Source organism: Pipistrellus hanaki (genome assembly GCF_964339955.1).
Source record: "Pipistrellus hanaki genome assembly, chromosome: 10".
Lineage (NCBI taxonomy): Eukaryota > Metazoa > Chordata > Mammalia > Chiroptera > Vespertilionidae > Pipistrellus > Pipistrellus hanaki.
The window spans coordinates 48073257-48092539 of NC_140512.1; the positions used below are offsets into that span (position 1 = coordinate 48073257).

General features: G+C 36.6%; 1 protein-coding gene across 4 annotated transcripts in view; it reads right to left on the reverse strand.

Moving 5' to 3' along the window:
- UBN2 (ubinuclein 2) overlaps positions 1–19283 on the reverse strand; it is a 97442-nt gene that overhangs the window by 55763 nt on the left and 22396 nt on the right. For all 4 annotated transcript variants that reach the window (XM_084896731.1, XM_084896729.1, XM_084896730.1 and 1 more), the window contains exons 4-7: positions 14878–15015; positions 13930–14033; positions 12773–13262; positions 2686–2756 (exon numbers count right to left, since the gene is read on the reverse strand). In XM_084896731.1, coding sequence (XP_084752857.1) covers positions 2686–2756; positions 12773–13262; positions 13930–14033; positions 14878–15015 — 803 coding nt within the window. The remainder of the gene's footprint in view (positions 1–2685; positions 2757–12772; positions 13263–13929; positions 14034–14877; positions 15016–19283) is intronic.

The following is a 19283-nucleotide window of genomic DNA, read 5'->3' on the forward strand; positions in this document are numbered from 1 at the left end:
AGCGGGAAGGCAAGGGAGGTTGGGGGCGGAGGGGGCTGTAAGAGATCAACCGAAGGACTTGTATGCATGCATATAAACATAACCAATGGATACAAGACATGGGGGAGAAGGGGGGAGGTGAAGGCCTATGCGGGGGGTAGGGAGAAATGGGGGGAGGTCAAGGGGGGAAAAAAGGAGACATATGTACTACTATTTGTAATCCTTCAAACAATAAAAAAAAAAAAGTAAATTTTGCTGCTTTCCCCAGAATTACATTTTTTATTTTTATTTTTGGTGCAGTTCTGCTTGCAGTAAATTATATGTCCAATTCCCAATAGTCAAAATTTATAAGCCAATCCTATATAATAAAGAGGTAATATGCAAATTAAATGTCACATAGTCACAAGATGGTTGCACCCACAGCAGATGCTGGGGTTCCATAATGAGCGATCAACAGGGACCTGAGGCTGTGCTGAGCCGGGCAGGGTGGGAGACCTGAGGCTGTGCCCCCACCCAGCAGGACTTGATGGGGGATCTCAAGGTGCGCTCACTGCCCTGGTGCCAGGCGGGGGGACCTCAGGCCACGCCCTCCCGCTGTGGCACCTGGCTGGGGACCTCAGGGTACAACCCCATCCTGGTGCTGGCCTGGGGAACCTCAGGCCACGCCCCCTGTCCCAGTGCCAGGCTGGGGGACCTGAGGATATGCTCTCAGCCTGGTGTGTACTGGGGGACCTGAAGCTGTACTCCTTGCCCAATGGGGCTTGATGGGGGACCTGAGGCTGTGCCCCCCACCTGGTGGGGCTTGATGGGGGTGGGGCTGGCTGGGTCTGGATCTCACCCAATGGGGAGGGGGCTGGCTGGGGCTGAGTTTCACGTGATTTCAAGGTGCGCACGAGTGGATGAGGACTTGACTCTGGGTCAAGGAGGAAGATTTTCATATACATTTTACTAATTTTCTTTCATCTTTGACACTTCTATTATAGAGAAAGGGCAAATGGCAATATTAAAATATTTCCTCTAATTAATTCCCTTTTAATGTGCATAAATTTCATGCCCCAGGTTACTAGTAGGTTTAAGAGATCAAATATATTTTATGAGGTCACAATATTAGAATCTGCAGCTTTATTAGTATTAAACTGTGAGTATGAAAATTATCACTACTTTATTTTATTTTTTACCTTTTTTAATATATTTTGACTTTTTACAGAGAGGAAGAGAAAGGGATAGAGAGTTAGAAACATCGATGAGAGAGAATCATTGATCAGCTGCCTCTTGCACAGCCCCAACTGGGGATGTGCCTGCAACCAAGGTACATGCCCTTGACCGGAATCAAACCCGGGACCTTTCAGTCCGCAGGCCGACGCTCTATCCACTGAGCCAAACCGGTTTCAGCAAATTATCACTACTTTAAATATAATCTATATCATATATCAGCCTTCACCCTCTCCTTCTAAATCTAATTTTTATTTTTTCTATAGAGGACTCAATCCTATCCCACAATCATGATTTCTTAATTAAAATATACTTTCCACTTGGCTTTAAGAGTTCATAATGCATTTTATCAAAGTCTGAAAAGTAGATAGAAAATTATACCAAATTTAATATAAACAGAGCTATCACAGAATGTTTTCATATATAAGTTGGTTAAATGTATACTAATAATAGAGGAATATGCAAATTATCACAGTAAGAGTAATGGCAAAACAGCAGGCTGTGGGGTGACCAGGCCAGCAGGGGGGTTAGTGAGGGATGACCAAATGACTGGACAGCGGGCTGCGTGGGGCGATCAGGCCGGCAAGGGGGACAGTTTGGGGTGACCAGGCAGGCAGGGGGTAAGGGGTGACCAGGCCAGCTGGAGAGGGGCAGTTAGGGGCAACCAGGCCGGCAGAGAGGGGCAGTTGGGGGTGACCAACCTAACAGGCAGAGGTGGTTAGAGGTGATCAGGGTGGCAGGGGGAGCAGTTAGGGACGATCAGAAAGGCAGGTAGGTGAGCAGTTAGGAGTCAGCGGTCTCAGATTGTGAAAGGGATGTCTAACTGCCGGTTTAGGCCAGATCCCTGGGATTCCATACTGGAATTCCATACTGGGGTTCCATACTGGAGAGGGTGCAGGCTGGGCTGAGAGGAAACCCCCCCCCCCCCCCCCGCAGTGCATGAATTTCATGCACAAGGTCTCTAGTATACATATAAACCTAGAGTACTTTTCAACCTGTACAGTGGTCACTTGCTCTGGCAGTTATAATATTGGAAGCTTTGATTATCATAGGGATCCAAGGGAACCAATACATGCAGAAGCATAATTTTGCTGAGAAACAAATGTTCATCATACATATTGGGAGGCTGTAAGGGAAAAGCTAATGTATGAGACTAGCCAGGCACTCAGTATTTGCATTTCAAAAGCCTACTATATACCTTTTATTTTTAAAAATATGTTTTATTAATTTTAGAGAGAGAAGGGAGAGAGGAGAGGAAGAGAGAGAAACATAGATCAGCTGCGCCTACCGCCGCCTCCACTCCTCCATGCATGACTGGGATTGAGCTTGCAACCTAGGTATCTGCCCTGACTGGAATCAAACCAGTGACCTTTTGGTTCACTGGATAATGACTAACTGAGCCACACTGGCCAGGGCGAGGCCAACTATACTTTAAATAAATTCTTAAAGTTTAAATAATTTTTAAGGATTTTAATCAAAGAAGAAAATACTTACTCCAGAAGAATATTATTCATATCCTGTGTAAAGAATTTTTTTCTTCCTTCATCATCAAAAAGTTTGGCAGCCTAGAGAAACATAAAATTGACAATATAACCTTAATAAACACATTATTGGTTTCCATATTTATTTACTAAAGAATCAGCTCTTTGAGAATAGACTATAATTTTTTTTCACTTTGTATTCTTAATAACCAATTTAGTACCTGGCATAAGAAGGCAATTAAAGAGTGCTGAACAATTTTGGCATACATACCATTCTTTCCCTCTATGTAAGTATTTAATTTTTTTAAATCTTCCTAAATTCACAAGATTTTTTTAGTGTTTTGGTTGTTTTGTGTATTTTTCTTTAAAAAAAAATTTTTTTAAATATACTTTATTGATTTTTTTTACAGAGAGTAAAGGAGAGGAATAGAGAGTTAGAAACATCGATGAGAGAGAGTCATCTATCAGCTGCCTCTTGCACTCCCCCTATTGGGAATGTGCCTGCCACCAAGGCACATGCTCTTCATCAGAATCAAACCCGGGACCTTTCAGTCCGCAGGCTGACGTTCTATCCACTGAACGTGGATAGAACCGGTTTCGGCACTTTTTAATTTTTGCTGTGGTCTCCAAGGTAACAGAAAGCAGATGTCTCACTTTCTATAGACATTATTGTTTACAACTTGTCTCATATGCTACACTTTATACCCATTACCATGTTAAATTCTCACAACAACTGGTAAAACTGGTATTATACCCCCATTTTACAAACAAGGGACCAATATCTTAAACAGGTTATAGGATATGCCCTGAAATCATACGGCTAAAAAGTGGTGGATCCAGGACTCAGACCAGAAGCGTTCTGACTTCTCCTGTGTAACACTGCCACCCTGGGTTCTATCTAATTACATACCGTGTTTCCCCGAAAATAAGACATCCTCCGAAAATAAGACCTACTTACAGGTTTCCTTCTGAGTGAAATATAAGGCATTATCCCGAAAATAAGACCCCCCCTAGGAGTCACAAGAAATTCACCAGAAAATTCAGGAATTGGATTGTTATGATGATGTTCCAGAAGATGATGACATGATTGTCATTGAATAAATGAGTAAATTCTTGATTCTGTAGGATTCACAGTTTGTCTGGTTTGTGTTGACAACTACCGTACTACCGTACCGTATACAGGTAGTAAATTTCCTTTATTTTCATTTAACAATAAATGTGTACCGTATTCTTCTTCATGGAAAAATAAGACATCCCCTGAAAATAAGACCTAGCGCATCTTTGGGAGCAAAAATTAATATAAGACACTGTCTTATTTTCGGGGAAACAGGGTACTAACAGAAAACATTAGCCTAGGTATAAGCAAAAATTAATTCAATGAGATTAAGGATAATCTTTTCATCATTATGTTTGTCACCTTAACCAAACTGATCAGAAACAAAGAGTGTACAAACCAAGACAATCTACCATAAGTAAATTTCCTGGGAGAAATAAAAAAGAATAGTTTATCTTAACTTCCATGAGATTTAAAATATCAAGCCTGACCTAATAATCTGAGATAGTCACATGCTGATTCTGCCAATCTAGCAAGCATTTGACAATTTTACATGCTGTAAATAGAAGAATAAAATTTCTGACATGTGTCTCAGTGCTTCTTAGAAAGGGTGTAGACTGGTATGTGTAGAGAGTAGAAATATAGGAAGAAAGCCAGAATGAAAACTAAACTTCAAGAAAGAGAAACAAAATGTCAAGAGGCTGAACAATAGAAGAACATTTCAAAACAAGAAAAGAGCAACAAGAATCCTCATCAGACAGACATAAGGATGAATTCTCATCTCCTAAAGAAAAAAATATCATCTCCTATTTCAAAGAAAAAAATATGGAGAATTCATAGACATCAGTAAATAAAATTAATCTTCTTAATCCTGGCATGACAATTACAGAGAAAAATTACGGTTTTTGGTATCTGAAATATAACAGAGTTTTAAAAGATTAAAACACACTCATTACTAAGCAGTTTTGTTTATTAAATGAGAATGAATTGCATATAACAGCAGAGGAAGTGCAAACTAAGGAGCTTGACGGTTCTGCCTTTAAATCTTCACTTCGAAATATGTCTTCAGCCACGTAAAAATTACATGGCCATGGCCAAATCACTTAACCTTTTGAACCTTGGAACACTACCTACCCCACATGATCGTCAGAGGATTAGACTGACTATACAGTATATAAAGCACACTAAATCCAGTCATGGCACGGTCTCCTCAGTGGTAAGTGGTGCCTTGTGACCATTCAATACCCAGTACGGCATTCGCTAAATAAACAATAGCAATTACCAATTACGTACATATTGGAAAACCTGGATCACATCATCAGCACTTTTTAAAGCCTATAAAGCGCCTAGGGGAGGGGCAACGTGGGAATAGCAAAAAGGATATACTATGGAATCTGGCCAAAGTATATTTTTAAATTCTGGCTCCACCACTTACTAGTTAGACTTTACCAAGCTATTTAAGTTTCTCAGCCACAAAAAGAAAACAATACACCCTAGCCAGTTTGACTCAGTGGATACAGCATCGGCCTGTGGACCACAGGGTCCCCAGGTTCGATTTTGGTCAAGGGCATGTACCTTGGTTGCAGGCTCCTTCCCAGCCTGGGCCCTGGTTGGGACTTGTGCAGGAGGCAACCAATCGATGTGTTTCCTTCACATCGATGTTTCTCTCTGTCTTTCCCTCTCTTTTCCACTCTCCTTAAAAATAAATAAAAATATCCTCGGGTGAAGATTAACAATTAAAAAAAAGAAAAAGAAAACAATACCTATACTTCATACTTGGAGTAGTTGAGAAGATTAAATAAAAAAACTTCTGATCAAAACTGTAGATTATACTATGTCTTTTGTTATATGCTTAATTCCGCTAATGTTAACCAATATGCCAAATGAGGGGACAAATTCAGTAAACAGAAAAACTTGCCCATATTTATATAGACATCTTTAGTGCTATTGTTTTTAGAACTTTTTTTTTATTGGATTAAGAATGTATTTCCTATTTGCCCTGGCTGAGTAGCTCAGTTGGTTAGAGCATTATCCTGATATGCCAAGGTTGCATGTTTGATTCCCTGTCAGGGCACATACAAAAATTAACCAATGGATGCAAATCAAAACAACAATGTGGTACCATCTCACACCTGTCAGAATGGCCAACATCAACAAATCAACAAACGACAAGTGTTGGCGAGGTTGCAGAGAAAAAGGAACCCTCGTGCACCGCTGATGGGAATGCAGACTGGTGCAACCACTGTGGAGAACAGTATGGAGCTTCTTCAAAAAACTGAAAATGGAACTCCCATTTGACCCAGTAATCCCACTCCTAGAAATATATCCCAAGAAGCTAGAAACACCAATCAGAAAGGATATATGCACCCCTATGTTCATAGCAGCACAATTTACAATAGCTAGGATTTGGAAACAGCCTAGGTGCCCATCAACAGATGATTGGATCCAAAAACTATGGTACATCTACACAGTGGAATATTATGCTGCCATAAAAAAGAAGAAATTCTCATCATTTGCAGCAACCTGGATGGAATTGGAGAACATCATCCTGAGTGAAACAAGCCAGTCAATGAAAGAGAAACACCACATGACCTCACTTATTTATGGATGATAAAGAACATTATAAACTGAAGAACCAAAAGATAGATATAGAGACAGTAAAGCAACAAGCAGACTGTCAAATTGCAGCAGGGAGGGTAGGGAGATCTGGGGGAGATAATAAATCAACCAAAGGACTTATATACATGCATATAAGTACAACCAATGGACACAAAACTCTGGGGAGGGAGGGCATATATGGGAAGGGGTGGGCAATGGTATATGTACAAAGATAATAATTTAATTTAAAAAAATTTAGCATAAAAAAAAAATTAACCAATGGGCCCGACTGGCATAGTTCAGTGGTTGAGTGTCACAGTTCAATTCCCAGTCAGGACACATGCCCGGGTTGTGGGTTCAATCCCCACTGTAAGGTGTGCAGGAGGCAGCCAATCAATGATTTCTCTCTGATCATTGATGTTTCTCTCTCTCTCTCCCCCCCACTCCCTCCCTTTCTGAAATCAATAAAATAAAATAAAAAAGAATTAACCAATGAATGCATAAATAAGTGAAACAACAAACTGATGTTTTTTTCTCTCTCTCTCAAGTCAATAAAAATATAAATTAAACCAAAGAAAAGAAATATAAGTGGACAAAACTCATCATTAAAATTCAAAGAATGTGCTTTTACTTAAACACCTATCAGGTTAAAATAGACTGCTATAGGAAGTGGGAGTGACTGGGGAGAGGTCAATGGGGAAAAAAGGAGACTTACACAATCTTACCTAATAAAAGAGAAACATGCAAATTGACTGCACCTTTGCCATGCCCACAAGCCCCACCCACCAGTCAATCAGGGCAAGTATGCAAATTAACCCAACCAAGATGGCGGTTAATTTGCATATCCAGGCCAGAGGGAAGACTGAAGTCCATAGAAAGAAGCCAAGTACTGCGGCAGGGGAGAAGGAAAGGAAGCAGGCGGTTGGGGAGAAGGGAGGAAAGCAGGCAGGGCAGTAACCGCAGCAGGAAGCCCTATTGCAGCAATCTTCTTGCAAGGGCATCTAGTACTTTAATAAAGAGTAAAAATAATAAATAAACAAACAAACAAATAAATAAATTGCTATAGATACAGAATGGTATATATGAACCTCATGGTAACCACAAATAAAAACAAACAAAAAAACAAAAACAACAACACACAAAAAATACAGAATGAAGAGCAAAAGACCCAAACAAAACACTAGAGAAAACAAGCAAACCAAAAGGAAAGAGATCAAGACAAGTAACAAAGAATAACAACAACAACAAACAAATATCAACAATAACAAATGGCAATAAGTATATACATACCTATCAAGAATTACTTTAAATGTAAATGGCCTAAATGTTCCAATCAAAAGACTTAGGGTAGCTGAATGAATAAAAATCAAGAGCCATCTATGTTCTGCTTATGTAAGACCTACTTTAGATAAAAAGTCTCACAGATTGAAACTGAAGGGATGTAAAAAGTTATTATATGCAAATAGCAAAGAAAGCTGGGGTAGCAATACTTATATGCGACAAAACAGACTTTAAAAGAAGGACTATAAAAGACAAAATAAGTGGGTCAATGCAAGAAGATACAGCAATTGTAAATATCTATTCACCTAACATAGGAGCATCTAAATACACAAAGCAGCCCTAGCCAGTTTGGCTCAGTGGATAGAGCAATGGCCTCCAGATTGAAAGGTCCCAGGTTCGATTCCAGTCAAGGGCACATGCCCAGGTGGTGGGCTCGATCCCCAGCAGTGGATGTGCAGGAAGCAGCCAATCAATGATTCTCTCTCATCATTGATACCTCTCTCTCCTTCTCCCTTCCTCTCTAAAATCAATTAAAAAAATATATATATATTAATATATATATATAAAATATTAATGGGCATAGAAGGAGAAATTAACAGCAATACAATATTAGTGGACTTGATACTCATCTAACATCATTGGGAAAATTAGAGATAGATTAATTTAATAATAATAAATGTCATATCAGATCAACTTAATAGACAATCCTAGACCATTTCATGCAAAAAACACAGAGTACACATTTTTTTTCAAGTGCACATGGAATATTCTCCAAGACTGACCACATATTAGGCCCACAAACAAGTGTCAATTAATTCAATAATATTGAAAATAGAGAATTTTTTTCTCACCACAAAAGATATGAAATTAGAAATCAACTACAAAAAGAAAACTAGAAAAAATACAAACACATGTAAACTAAACAACATGCTATTAACTATTAACAACCAATGGATTAAAGTGGAAATTTAAAAATATTTTGAGATAAATAAAAATGAAAACAAAACTCCCTAAAATTTATGGGATGCAGCAAAAGCAGTTATAATATGGAAAATTAATAGCTATACAAATGTATCTCAATAAAGAAAAATCCCAAATAAACAACTTAACTTTATACCAAAACTAGAAAAAGAACAAAACCCAAAATATGTAGAAGAAAGGAAATAATAATGATCACAGCAGAAATATAAGATTTAGAGACTAAAAATACACAATAGAAAAGATCAACTAAGTACTGGTTTTTCGAAAGGATAAATAAAATCCACAAATCTTTAGCCAGATTGATTTATCAAGGAAAATAGAGAGCTCAAATAAGTAAAATCAGAAATGCAAGAGAAGAGGTTATAATCAACATCACAAAAATACAAAAGGATCATTAAAGAATATATGAAAAATTATATGCCAATAAATTGGGCAATCTAGAAGAAATGGATAAATTCTTAGAAACATACATCTTTTTAAGAATGAACCAAAAAGACGCCAAGACCGGTTTGGCTCAATGGATAGAGCGTCGGCTTGGGGACTGAAGGGTCCCGGGTTCGATTCCGGTCAAGGGCATGTACCTTGGTTGCGGGCATATCCCCAGTAGGGGGTGTGCAAGAGGCAGCTGATTGATGACTCTCTCTCATCGATGTTTCTAACTCTCTATCTCTCTCCCTTCCTCTCTGTACATAATCAATAAAATATATTAAAAAAAAAAAAAAAAAAAAGAATGAACCAAAAAGAAACAGACTCTGAATAGACTTAATACTAGTGATGATATTGAAACAGTAATTGAAAAACACCCCAAAAAACAAAAGTTCAGAAACAGACAGCTTCACAGTTGGATTTTACCAAACATTTAAAGAAGAATTAATACCTATCCTTGAAAAAATTGAAGAGAAAGGAACTCATTCTACATGGCCAGTATTATCTTAATACCAAGATCAGACAGGCACTACTAAAACAAAAAAATTGCAGGCCAATAGCACTGATGAACATAGGTGTAAAAATTGTCAACAAAATACTAGCATGAAATTCAACAATACAGTAAAAATATTACATACTATGACCAAGTGGTTACCAGAAATGCAAGGATGGTTCACTATCCACAAATTAACACAATACATTGAATTAACAAAACCAAGGATAAAAATATGATCATCTCAATAGATGCAGAAAAAGCATCTGACAATTTTTTTTTTCATCTGACAAAATTTAACATCTACTTATGAAAAAAATTTCAGTAAGGTAAGTATATAGAGCAAACTTAGCACAACATAATAAAAGCTACATATGACAAATTCATAGCTACCACTTACTCAGTGGTGAAAAGCTGGAAGCTTTTCCTCTAAAATCAGGAACAAGACAAGAATACCTACTTTCACCACTATTATTCAATATAGTAATGGAAGTCCTAGCTACAGCAATCAGACAAGAAAAAGAAATAGAAGGCATTCAAATTGTAAAGAAGTAAAACTGTTACTATATGCAGATGACATAATAACAAAAATCTGTCACATTTCTATATACAAATAACAAATGATCAGGAGAAATTAAGAAAACAATCCTATTCACAACCGCATCAAAAATAGTAAAATACTCAGGAATAAATTTAACCAAGGATGCAAAAGACCTGTATACTCAGAAAACTTTTACACACTTAAGAAATTAAAGAGGACACAAATAAATGAAAGGATATACCATGCTAATGAATTGGGAGAACTAATACCATTAAAATGTCCATACTAGTCTACCCACTGTGGCTCACTGGTTGAGTGGTTTCTTTTTTTTTTTTTTTTTTTTTTTTTAAATATATTTTTTATTGATTTTGTACAGAGAGGAAGGGAGAGAGATAGAGTTAGAAACATCGATGAGAGTCATCGATCAGCTGCCTCTTGCACACCCCCCACTGGGGATATGCCCGCAACCAAGGTACATGCCCTTGACCGGAATCGAACCCGGGACCTTTCAGTCCCCAAGCCGACGCTCTATCCATTGAGCCAAACCGGTTTCGGCATGGTTGAGTGGTTTCTTGTCAGGGAACATGCCCAGGTTGCAGGCTCAATCCCTACTAGGGAGTGTGCAGGAGGCAGCCAATCAATGATTCTCTCTTATCATTGATGTTTCTATCTTTCTCTTCCTCTCCCTTCCTCTCTCTAATCAATAAAAATATATTTTAACAAATTATAAATAGAAACATCACTAATAAAGCTGAATTTATTGAAAAACAAAACAAAACAAAAAACAAAGCTGGAGGTAACACATCCCCAGGTTTCAAACAACATTATAAGTTACAATAACCAAACAGTATGGTATTACCACAAAAACAGAAACAAAGATCAATGAAACAATAGAGAACCCAAAAATAAGTGTTGCTAAGAAAACTGGACAGATGCGTGCAAAAAAAATTAAATTGGACCACTCCCTCATACTATATACAAAAATAAACTCAAGTTGAACTAAACATTTTTTGATTTCAGAGAGGAAAAGAGGGAGAGAGAAAAATATCAATGATGAGAGAGAATAATTGATTGGCTGCCTCCTACACGCCCCCTAATGGGGTCAAGCTTATAACCCAGGCATGTGCCCTTGACCAGGATAGAATCTGGGACCCTTCAGTCTACAAGCTGCCACTCTATCCACTGAGCCAAACTGGCTAGAGCATCATTTATTTATTTTTATTTATTTATTTTTCTTTTAGAGAGAGAGAGGGAGAAAGATAGAAACATCAATTTATTGTTCCACTTACTTATGCAAACCCAAGTAACCTTGGTATATTGGGACAATGTTGTAACCAAATCAACAGGGACAGGACTAAAGATTTAAATATAAGACCTGAAATCATAAAACTTCTAGAAGAAAAGATAGGCAGTGAATTTTGACATAAGTCAAATCATTTTAGCTATCTCCTCTCAAACTAAAAAGCTTATGCTTTTTAAGATACTATCAATGAAACGAAAAGACAACCTATTAAATGGCAGAATATATTTGTGCAAATGATATATCCAATAAGGGTTTAATATCCAAAATATGAAGAACTCATACAACTCAAGATAAAAAATAAACACTCTGATCAAAAAATGGGAGAGAACATGAAAAGGACATTTCTCCAAGGAAGACATACAAATGGCCAACCAACATGTAAAGATGCTCAAAATCACTAATCATTAGGGAAATGCAAAGCAAAACCATAATGAGATACCAAATCACACCAGTCAGAATGGCTTTTATCAAAAAAGTAAAAAAATAACAAGTGTTGGTGAGGACGTTGAGGTAAGGGAATCCTTGGTGCACTGTTGGTGGGAGTGTAAACTTGTGCAACCCCTATGTGTAAAAGAGTATGGAGATTTTGCAAAAATCTAAAAACAGAAATACCCAGATCACCCAGAAATTCCACTTCTAGGTATTTATCTGAAAAAATTCAAATCACTAATTTAAAAAGGTAAATGCATCCTATGTTCACTGCAGCATTATTTACAATAGCCAAGATACGGAAGCAACCTAGGTGTCCATGGAAAGAATAAAAAAGATGTGATACATATATACAATGAAATATTCAGCAATAAAAAAGAATGAAATCTTGCCATTTGAGACAAAATGGGTAATAGAGGTTACTTTGCTAAGTGGAATTAATTCAAACAAAGTCAAATACCATATGATTTCACTTATATGGAGAATATAAAAAAAATCCAAATGAACAAACAAAACAAAAACAGACTCATAGAAATAAAGATCAAACTGAGTATTGCCAGAGCTGAGGGAGGTGGGGATAGGTAAAAAAGGTGAAGGAGAATATAGTCATCAATTTTATAACTTTGCATAGTGATGGATGATTGCTAGACTTACTTTAGTGTGATGACATCATAAGGTATATAAATGTCAAATCACTATATTGTAGACCTGAAACTAATATATTATATACCAACTATACTTAAATAAATATAAATAAAATAAATAAAAAAATAAAATGTTAATGCACATAATCAAAAACTAAAAAGAAATTATATGTTGCTTATATGAGTATTGGGATTGTCAGTTATTATTTTTATCTTAAAAATACATTTATTATTATATTTGTGCAACAAGTAAAACACACACACACACACACACACACACACACACACACACAACAACAAAAAAAAAACACAACAAAAAAACCCCCACACAAGATAATTATTCCACTTACTACACGGAGGTCTTCAATACGTTTTTCAAGAAGGACAGGTAAACCCTCTGGGAGTATAGGTACCACCTTGGGCATAACCTGAGAGGCGTAGGTTGGCTGGGTGGTGTTTCCATTCTCTCCTCCTGACTCAGAGAGGGGGCTACCATCGGAAGTAGCATCCAATAATCTGTCAAAGTCAATATCATCTAGTATCTTTAGGGCACTTGCAGCTTCCTGAAACAGTTCATGTTCGTTTGTGCTAACAAAAATGGGGAGGTCCGGATCGGCATTGTTCATGTTTAAGTCTGAGACATCATTTCCCAAGGCTACAGCAGCGGAGGGGGCTTTATTCAAAGGGGCGGTCATTAAGTTCCCTGGGACTTTAGGGTTAGACTCCTTCTCTAATGCATCCTTCTCTTTCTGAAATTGTCGTATCATGGCAGCTAGAGAAAGAGAATCTTTGTAACGTTTCTTCTTTTTTTCAGACTTGTGTGAATTCAGAGCTACAACTCTGTGAAGAAAAACAATAATCAGGGTATGTATGATTTTCAAGATTAAAGCCCAATGTAAATAAGCAGGCACAGATTATCATTTGACAGGCAGGAAAGTAAATCTCTTATCTGTAATAATTAAACCATATTATGCTAATTAGACCAGATGTCTTTCTGGATGTCCTTCAGGATGACCTTCTAAGCTGGGGCTGCGAGGGAAGGCTCTAAGGCAGGGGTAAGGAACCTTTTTTCTGCCAAGGGCCATTTGGATATTTATAATATTATTCGTGGGCCAAATAAAATTATCAACTTAAAAATTAGCCTGCAATTACATAAAATAAAGTTTTCAACCCTTTTATACAAACCCCTAAAAAAATTAACCTACTATATTTGGTCAAACATTTAATTAAGTCACCCAGGATGCCTTGACAGGGCCAGAATAAATGATTTCGAGGGCCTTAAATGGCCCGCAGACCAGACGTTCCCCACCCCTGCTCTAAGATGACAACCCCTACTTACAAATAATTACGATATTATAAAAATGTAAGTTAATAGGGCATTGATATTCATAAATACTGTATTAAATTAGATCCAGCTGAGCTACATTATTTAATGCTAAATATATTTTCCTAAAAGGAGAACTAGTCACACTGTGAAAACAGTTCTCTTATGTTTAATTTCACATACCCCAGTTGTTTGGGTACTTTTTTCCTTGGCTTCTTATCCTTTTCCCCTTCCTCTTTCCGCTTCCGCTTCTTCATCTCAATACCATCTTCTTTTATTTTAGGAATCTGCAAAATGATAAAAGAATGCATCACTTATCTAAGTATCAATGCTCTTCTCTGATGCTAGTAATTCAGCACCAAAAGCAGTATTTTTTCTCAAATTTTAGTCTGCATTAATTTTTGAAAATGCAAATTTTGCCCGGCTGGCATGGCTCAGTGGTTGAGCATCGACCTTTGAACCAGGAGGCCCCGGTTTGATTCCTGGTCAGGGCACATGCCCCAGTTTAAGGGTGTGTGCATGAGGCAACCCATCAATGAATCTCTCTCATCACTGATGTTTCCTATTTCTCTCTCTTCCTCTCCCTCTGCTCTGAAATCAATACAAACATATAAAAAAGAAAATGCAGGTTCTTGGGGTCCACAAGCACTCCCACCCCAGTTTAGATTCAGTTATTTGTGATAGGTCCTTATAATTGGTATTTTTACAAACGTTTTGGTGATTCTGGTACATCTTTCAAAGAACACTTATCTAAGAACACTCTCTCCATTTCCCAAATACAATATATATATTCTATAGAATTTGCTTTAAAAATTATCTTAAAAAAAGTAAAAAGTAATGGTTACTAATAATCATTTCTATACCAAGATTTAACATATATCCTGGAAATTTAACCATATCCCAGAAACAGATTATTAGATAACATATGTAGAGAGAAATTTTTAAAATATAGTTCACTTCCCCATATTTATATAATTTTACTTTAAAGCATGTAGTTAACTATGGATTCATTAAAGAATGGTTAGCAATTTACTTTCCCTTCTAGTCACCGTGTAAAGAACATTAAAAGTCACAAAGCATATCTTATTAATTGAATGCTATCATTACTGTTGCAATTTCGAATAAACTCACTTTTGATAGTTTGTGCTTTTGGTCATCTGTAACATCTTCTTCTTCCGTATCTGAAGCTTGGCGAAACTGTAGAGTGCCAGTGTTGATATAAAATCCTCCATATTTTGTTGTTAGAGAAGCAGGAACTAATTCATCATACTAGATGAAGAAAAAAAAGTTTCATATATATCCTATTATCTTTAATTATATAAATATGCCAAATAAATTCAATCACAAGATCAGAATCTTCCTTAAATCCTAACTGCAAAACTAACAGCAGTGAGTATGTTTCTGGAATAAATTTAGAAAAAGTTAGTATCTAGAATAAAAATGAGCTCTAATAATTCAGCATTTATTAGAAAGGCACTTCTGGAACAATGGAACAAATTCTAAATACATCATCTACTGAGAAAAATTAAAGGATCTCTGCTACTATTTTTAGTGACAATGATTCTGATGAGAAATTCAAACAAGTTAAAACAGATGACGAAAAGTCCGGGCAGCCCTAGCTGGTTTGGTTCAGTGGATAGAGCGTCCGCCTGCGGACCAAAGGGTCCCTGGTTTGATTCCAGTCAAGGGCACTTACTTCGGGTGCAGGATTCTCCTTGGCCCAGGCCCTGGTCAGGTCTCTTGCAGGAGGCAACCGATCAATATGTTTCCCTCACATCGATATTTCTGTCTTTCCCTCTCTTTTTCACTCTCTCTAAAAATCAATGGGTAAATATCGAGTGAGAATTTTTAAAATAAATTAATTAATAATAAATGTCCAGACAAATAATAAATTTCATTTCTTACTACATCAGTGTATAATTTTATTCATAAGATTATAAAAAATAATAAGGTTAACAAGGAAAACCACTATAAATGCATAAAATGTTTAAGAAAAGAAAAAAAGTAACAAAGTTATTTCTTCTGTCTTACCTCTAAGTGTCTAAGTGGAGGAAAAATTTTAAGCATTTAAAGGGAAAACAGTATGTACATGTTTTAAAGGGAAGCAGGAGAGGAACTGCCCGCTCAGTAAGCACACACTGGAGCCTAATGAGCTAGGCACTTTGCTTGGAGCAAGAGACTCAAATGGCCTAAATGAGACTGAAGGTCTGACTTAGAATATCCTTAAAGCTGATGTCCTCTAAATCTAGATTTTAAAGCTTATCATATCTCACTTGATGAAGATGGACAAAGTGCAACCATTAAATGGTCAATCTTAACCAAATGAAGGCATTTGTAGCGGGAGAGAAAAAAGAAACTATCTAACAGAAACGAGATATCTGCTACTTGGAGTCTCCAGAACTCTATTTAAGGGTTCTTATTATATAACCAGTCTTTAAGGAAGTAAGATTTTTAAAGAAAGTTCTTTGCCATTGGCAAGAAATCTATACAACATACTAGTTACTATAAGAATATTAAGGTTAAGTACAAAAGTTCTGATTTTAACATGTGTCCTTTTAAATTATATGAAAAATGGAAAAGAAAAAAAATCTGGTTTAATCATCTAGAATCAAAAAAAGAAATGAAGTGAGAAGAGAAAAAGAAAAAAACCCATTAAGTCCTTTCTTGCTGCTCCACTCCATGGGCCACATAAGATCTACAGGTAAGACTTTCAGAAGGGGTCCAGTACTATCTACAGGTAAAGGAGTGATGGAAGGAATAAAGGATTAAAAGTGAAAAGAGTTTTATTTCATAATTACTTTGAAAATGTGTAATTTAGATAAGATAAATACACCTGTCCTTCAGCTTAAATATACTTGTACACTGCTTTATAATGTACCTATCTTCTTCTTATACATTGTTTCATTTGGTCTTTCTGACACCCTTGTGAGGTAAGGAAGGCAAATATCTTTCCATTTGAAAACCAGATTCAGAGCAGTCAAAAACCTTGTCAGAGTAATTTTATTAGCTTTATTGGCAGTTACTGGCTGACCCCAAGCATCTCCTCACCTGGGAAACACCCTCATCACTAGGTGTTCGAGTAGGTGGGTGTGCTTAACATCTCTTCTGTAGTATTCTGCTGAGCTTTCCCTACCAGAGCCCTCTTCAGGAGAGCAAATTCTCTATGCAAATGTCATTTATTCTTTCAGGTAGAATGTGTTACGATCCAATGGAGCACTGCACTTGAGAATCAGAAGGCCTGGATTCAAATCCTCTGACAATGATTAGTTACTGTGACCCACAGCAAATCACTTAACATCAATATTTTGAAATTGTAACACAAGAGGAAAGTTCTAGTGAAATTAAAAAGACAACCTAAATAAAAGTGTTACTTGTGTCTGGTATTATTATTTATTAATAATGAAAAAATACTTTCCGTTTTTTTTTTTTTTAAATTTGGAAGCATTTAAGTGTGAGATTAAAAAAATATCTTCAATGTCATTTATTTTTAAAAAATATGTTTTTTATTGATTTTTTACAGAAAGAAAGGGAGAGGGTTAGAGAGCTAGAAACATCGATGAGAGAGGAACATCGACCAGCTGCCTCCTGCACACTCCCTACTGGGAATATGCCCGCAACCAAGATACATGCCTTTGATCGGAATCGAACCTGGGACCTTTCGGTCCGCAAGCTGATGCTCTATCCACTGAGCTAAACCAGTTTCGGCAATGTCATTTATTTTCATGTATTTATAGCAATAAGCACACGATGTTGAAAATTAATTACAACAGATTATTTTCACTCTCTATCAAATAATACAGGAACAATAAAAGCTTACTGGCAACATAATCAATGATAAGAATAGAGAATCATTTAATTGGATCACACTGCTGAATTATCTTATATAAAGAACCAAATAATCTGTTAAAGACAATACATAATTATTTGTTTGTCATTAACCAACCTGAACTTTGAGTTTGATTCCCTGTTATAAAACAGTGACGTACCTTATCATATAATGTAATTATATAACTTTTATACAATTTATACCTACAAAATTTATCCTTTTTTTATTAAATCTGTAGCTTTCAAATTTTCTTTACCACAACCAGGTGAAAAATACATTACACATCAACATCAAAATACAGTGCATATGAACATATACATGCACATAAACAAAATCACAGAGCCTATCAGTGGTTTACTATGACAGCACCTATTATTTTCTATCTCACTTTCTTTAAAAACACTGGTCACTCTCTAAATTGATACATAATCCAATTATGGACTGCAAAAGTCAGTTTGCAAAAAGACTTTATTTGAAAATTCTGAATACTATAGAAATATTGAAAATGCTATTTATGAAAGGCAAAACTATGGATACAGTAAAAAGATTAATGGCTGCCCGGGCATAGGGAGGCACAAATAGACAGGGCAGAGATTTCTTAGGGCAGTGAAACTATTCTGAATGGTACTATAATGGTTATTATATACACTTGTCAAAACCCACAGAATGTACAACACCAAGAGTGAACCCTAAAATAAACTATGGACTATGGGTGATGATGTGTCCATGTAGGTTCCTTGTAACTAATATACCACTCTGGTGGGGAGTGCTGATAATGGGGAAGGCTGTATATGTGTGAGGACAGGGAATACATGGAAATCTCTATACCTTCTGCTCAATTTTACTGTGAACCTAAAATTTCTCTTAAATTTATTTAAAAAAATTCTTTTTATATAAGCTGCAGTACATGAAATGTCCATTTACTTATAGCTAAGTTCCTTTTTGGGTTATTTTAAATTCGAAGTCTATTTTACATATAACATTGGCTTTAATGCTTTTTACATGCTTTACGCTTTTCGGCATGTTATTATCTTATTGGAGTCTCAGAGTAATTCTGCTGGACAAGCCAATCATAGCAAAGTGGATGATGCTGAAAGACCTGCTTTGGGTCTATGGCAAATTAGAAACTGAGTCAGGTCTAGAATCTAGGACTTTTGACTTGAGTTCCAAATCCAGACTTTTGACAATATGCCATGGCCTAACCTGCTCATTGACAATCTCTATTCTAAAGGGCACAGTCCGTATTTTTCTTCTGCAAGCCAGGATGCCTGGCAGGGTTAACCAGTTTATGTCAGAACACTGAAGTAACTTAGAAGTATGACAGGGTCTCCAGAATGTCTCATGCTGGAGACATCCTATCACTCTCCTATCCTATCACTCTCCTATCACATCATATGCCTTGTCATCATCTATGTAACCAAGCACTGTCATAACAGGAAAAATACATATTAATTGTGGGTGGTATAATAATCACTTCAGTGTCACTTTCTATATATCCTACATAGTCACTGCACACTGAAAAGAATATAACAACAATATTTAGACTTACCTACCCAAAAAATGACATACCCTCCTTCATTTGCTATGGAATCAATTGACTGCCACAGGCTTTAAATGCTCTCTTAAACCCCCTTCCTTTTATAAGAGAAAGAGGATTCCAGGGGAAAAAGCATAGGGCTTGATAAAAGGCTGGCATTAAATTACCGCCATT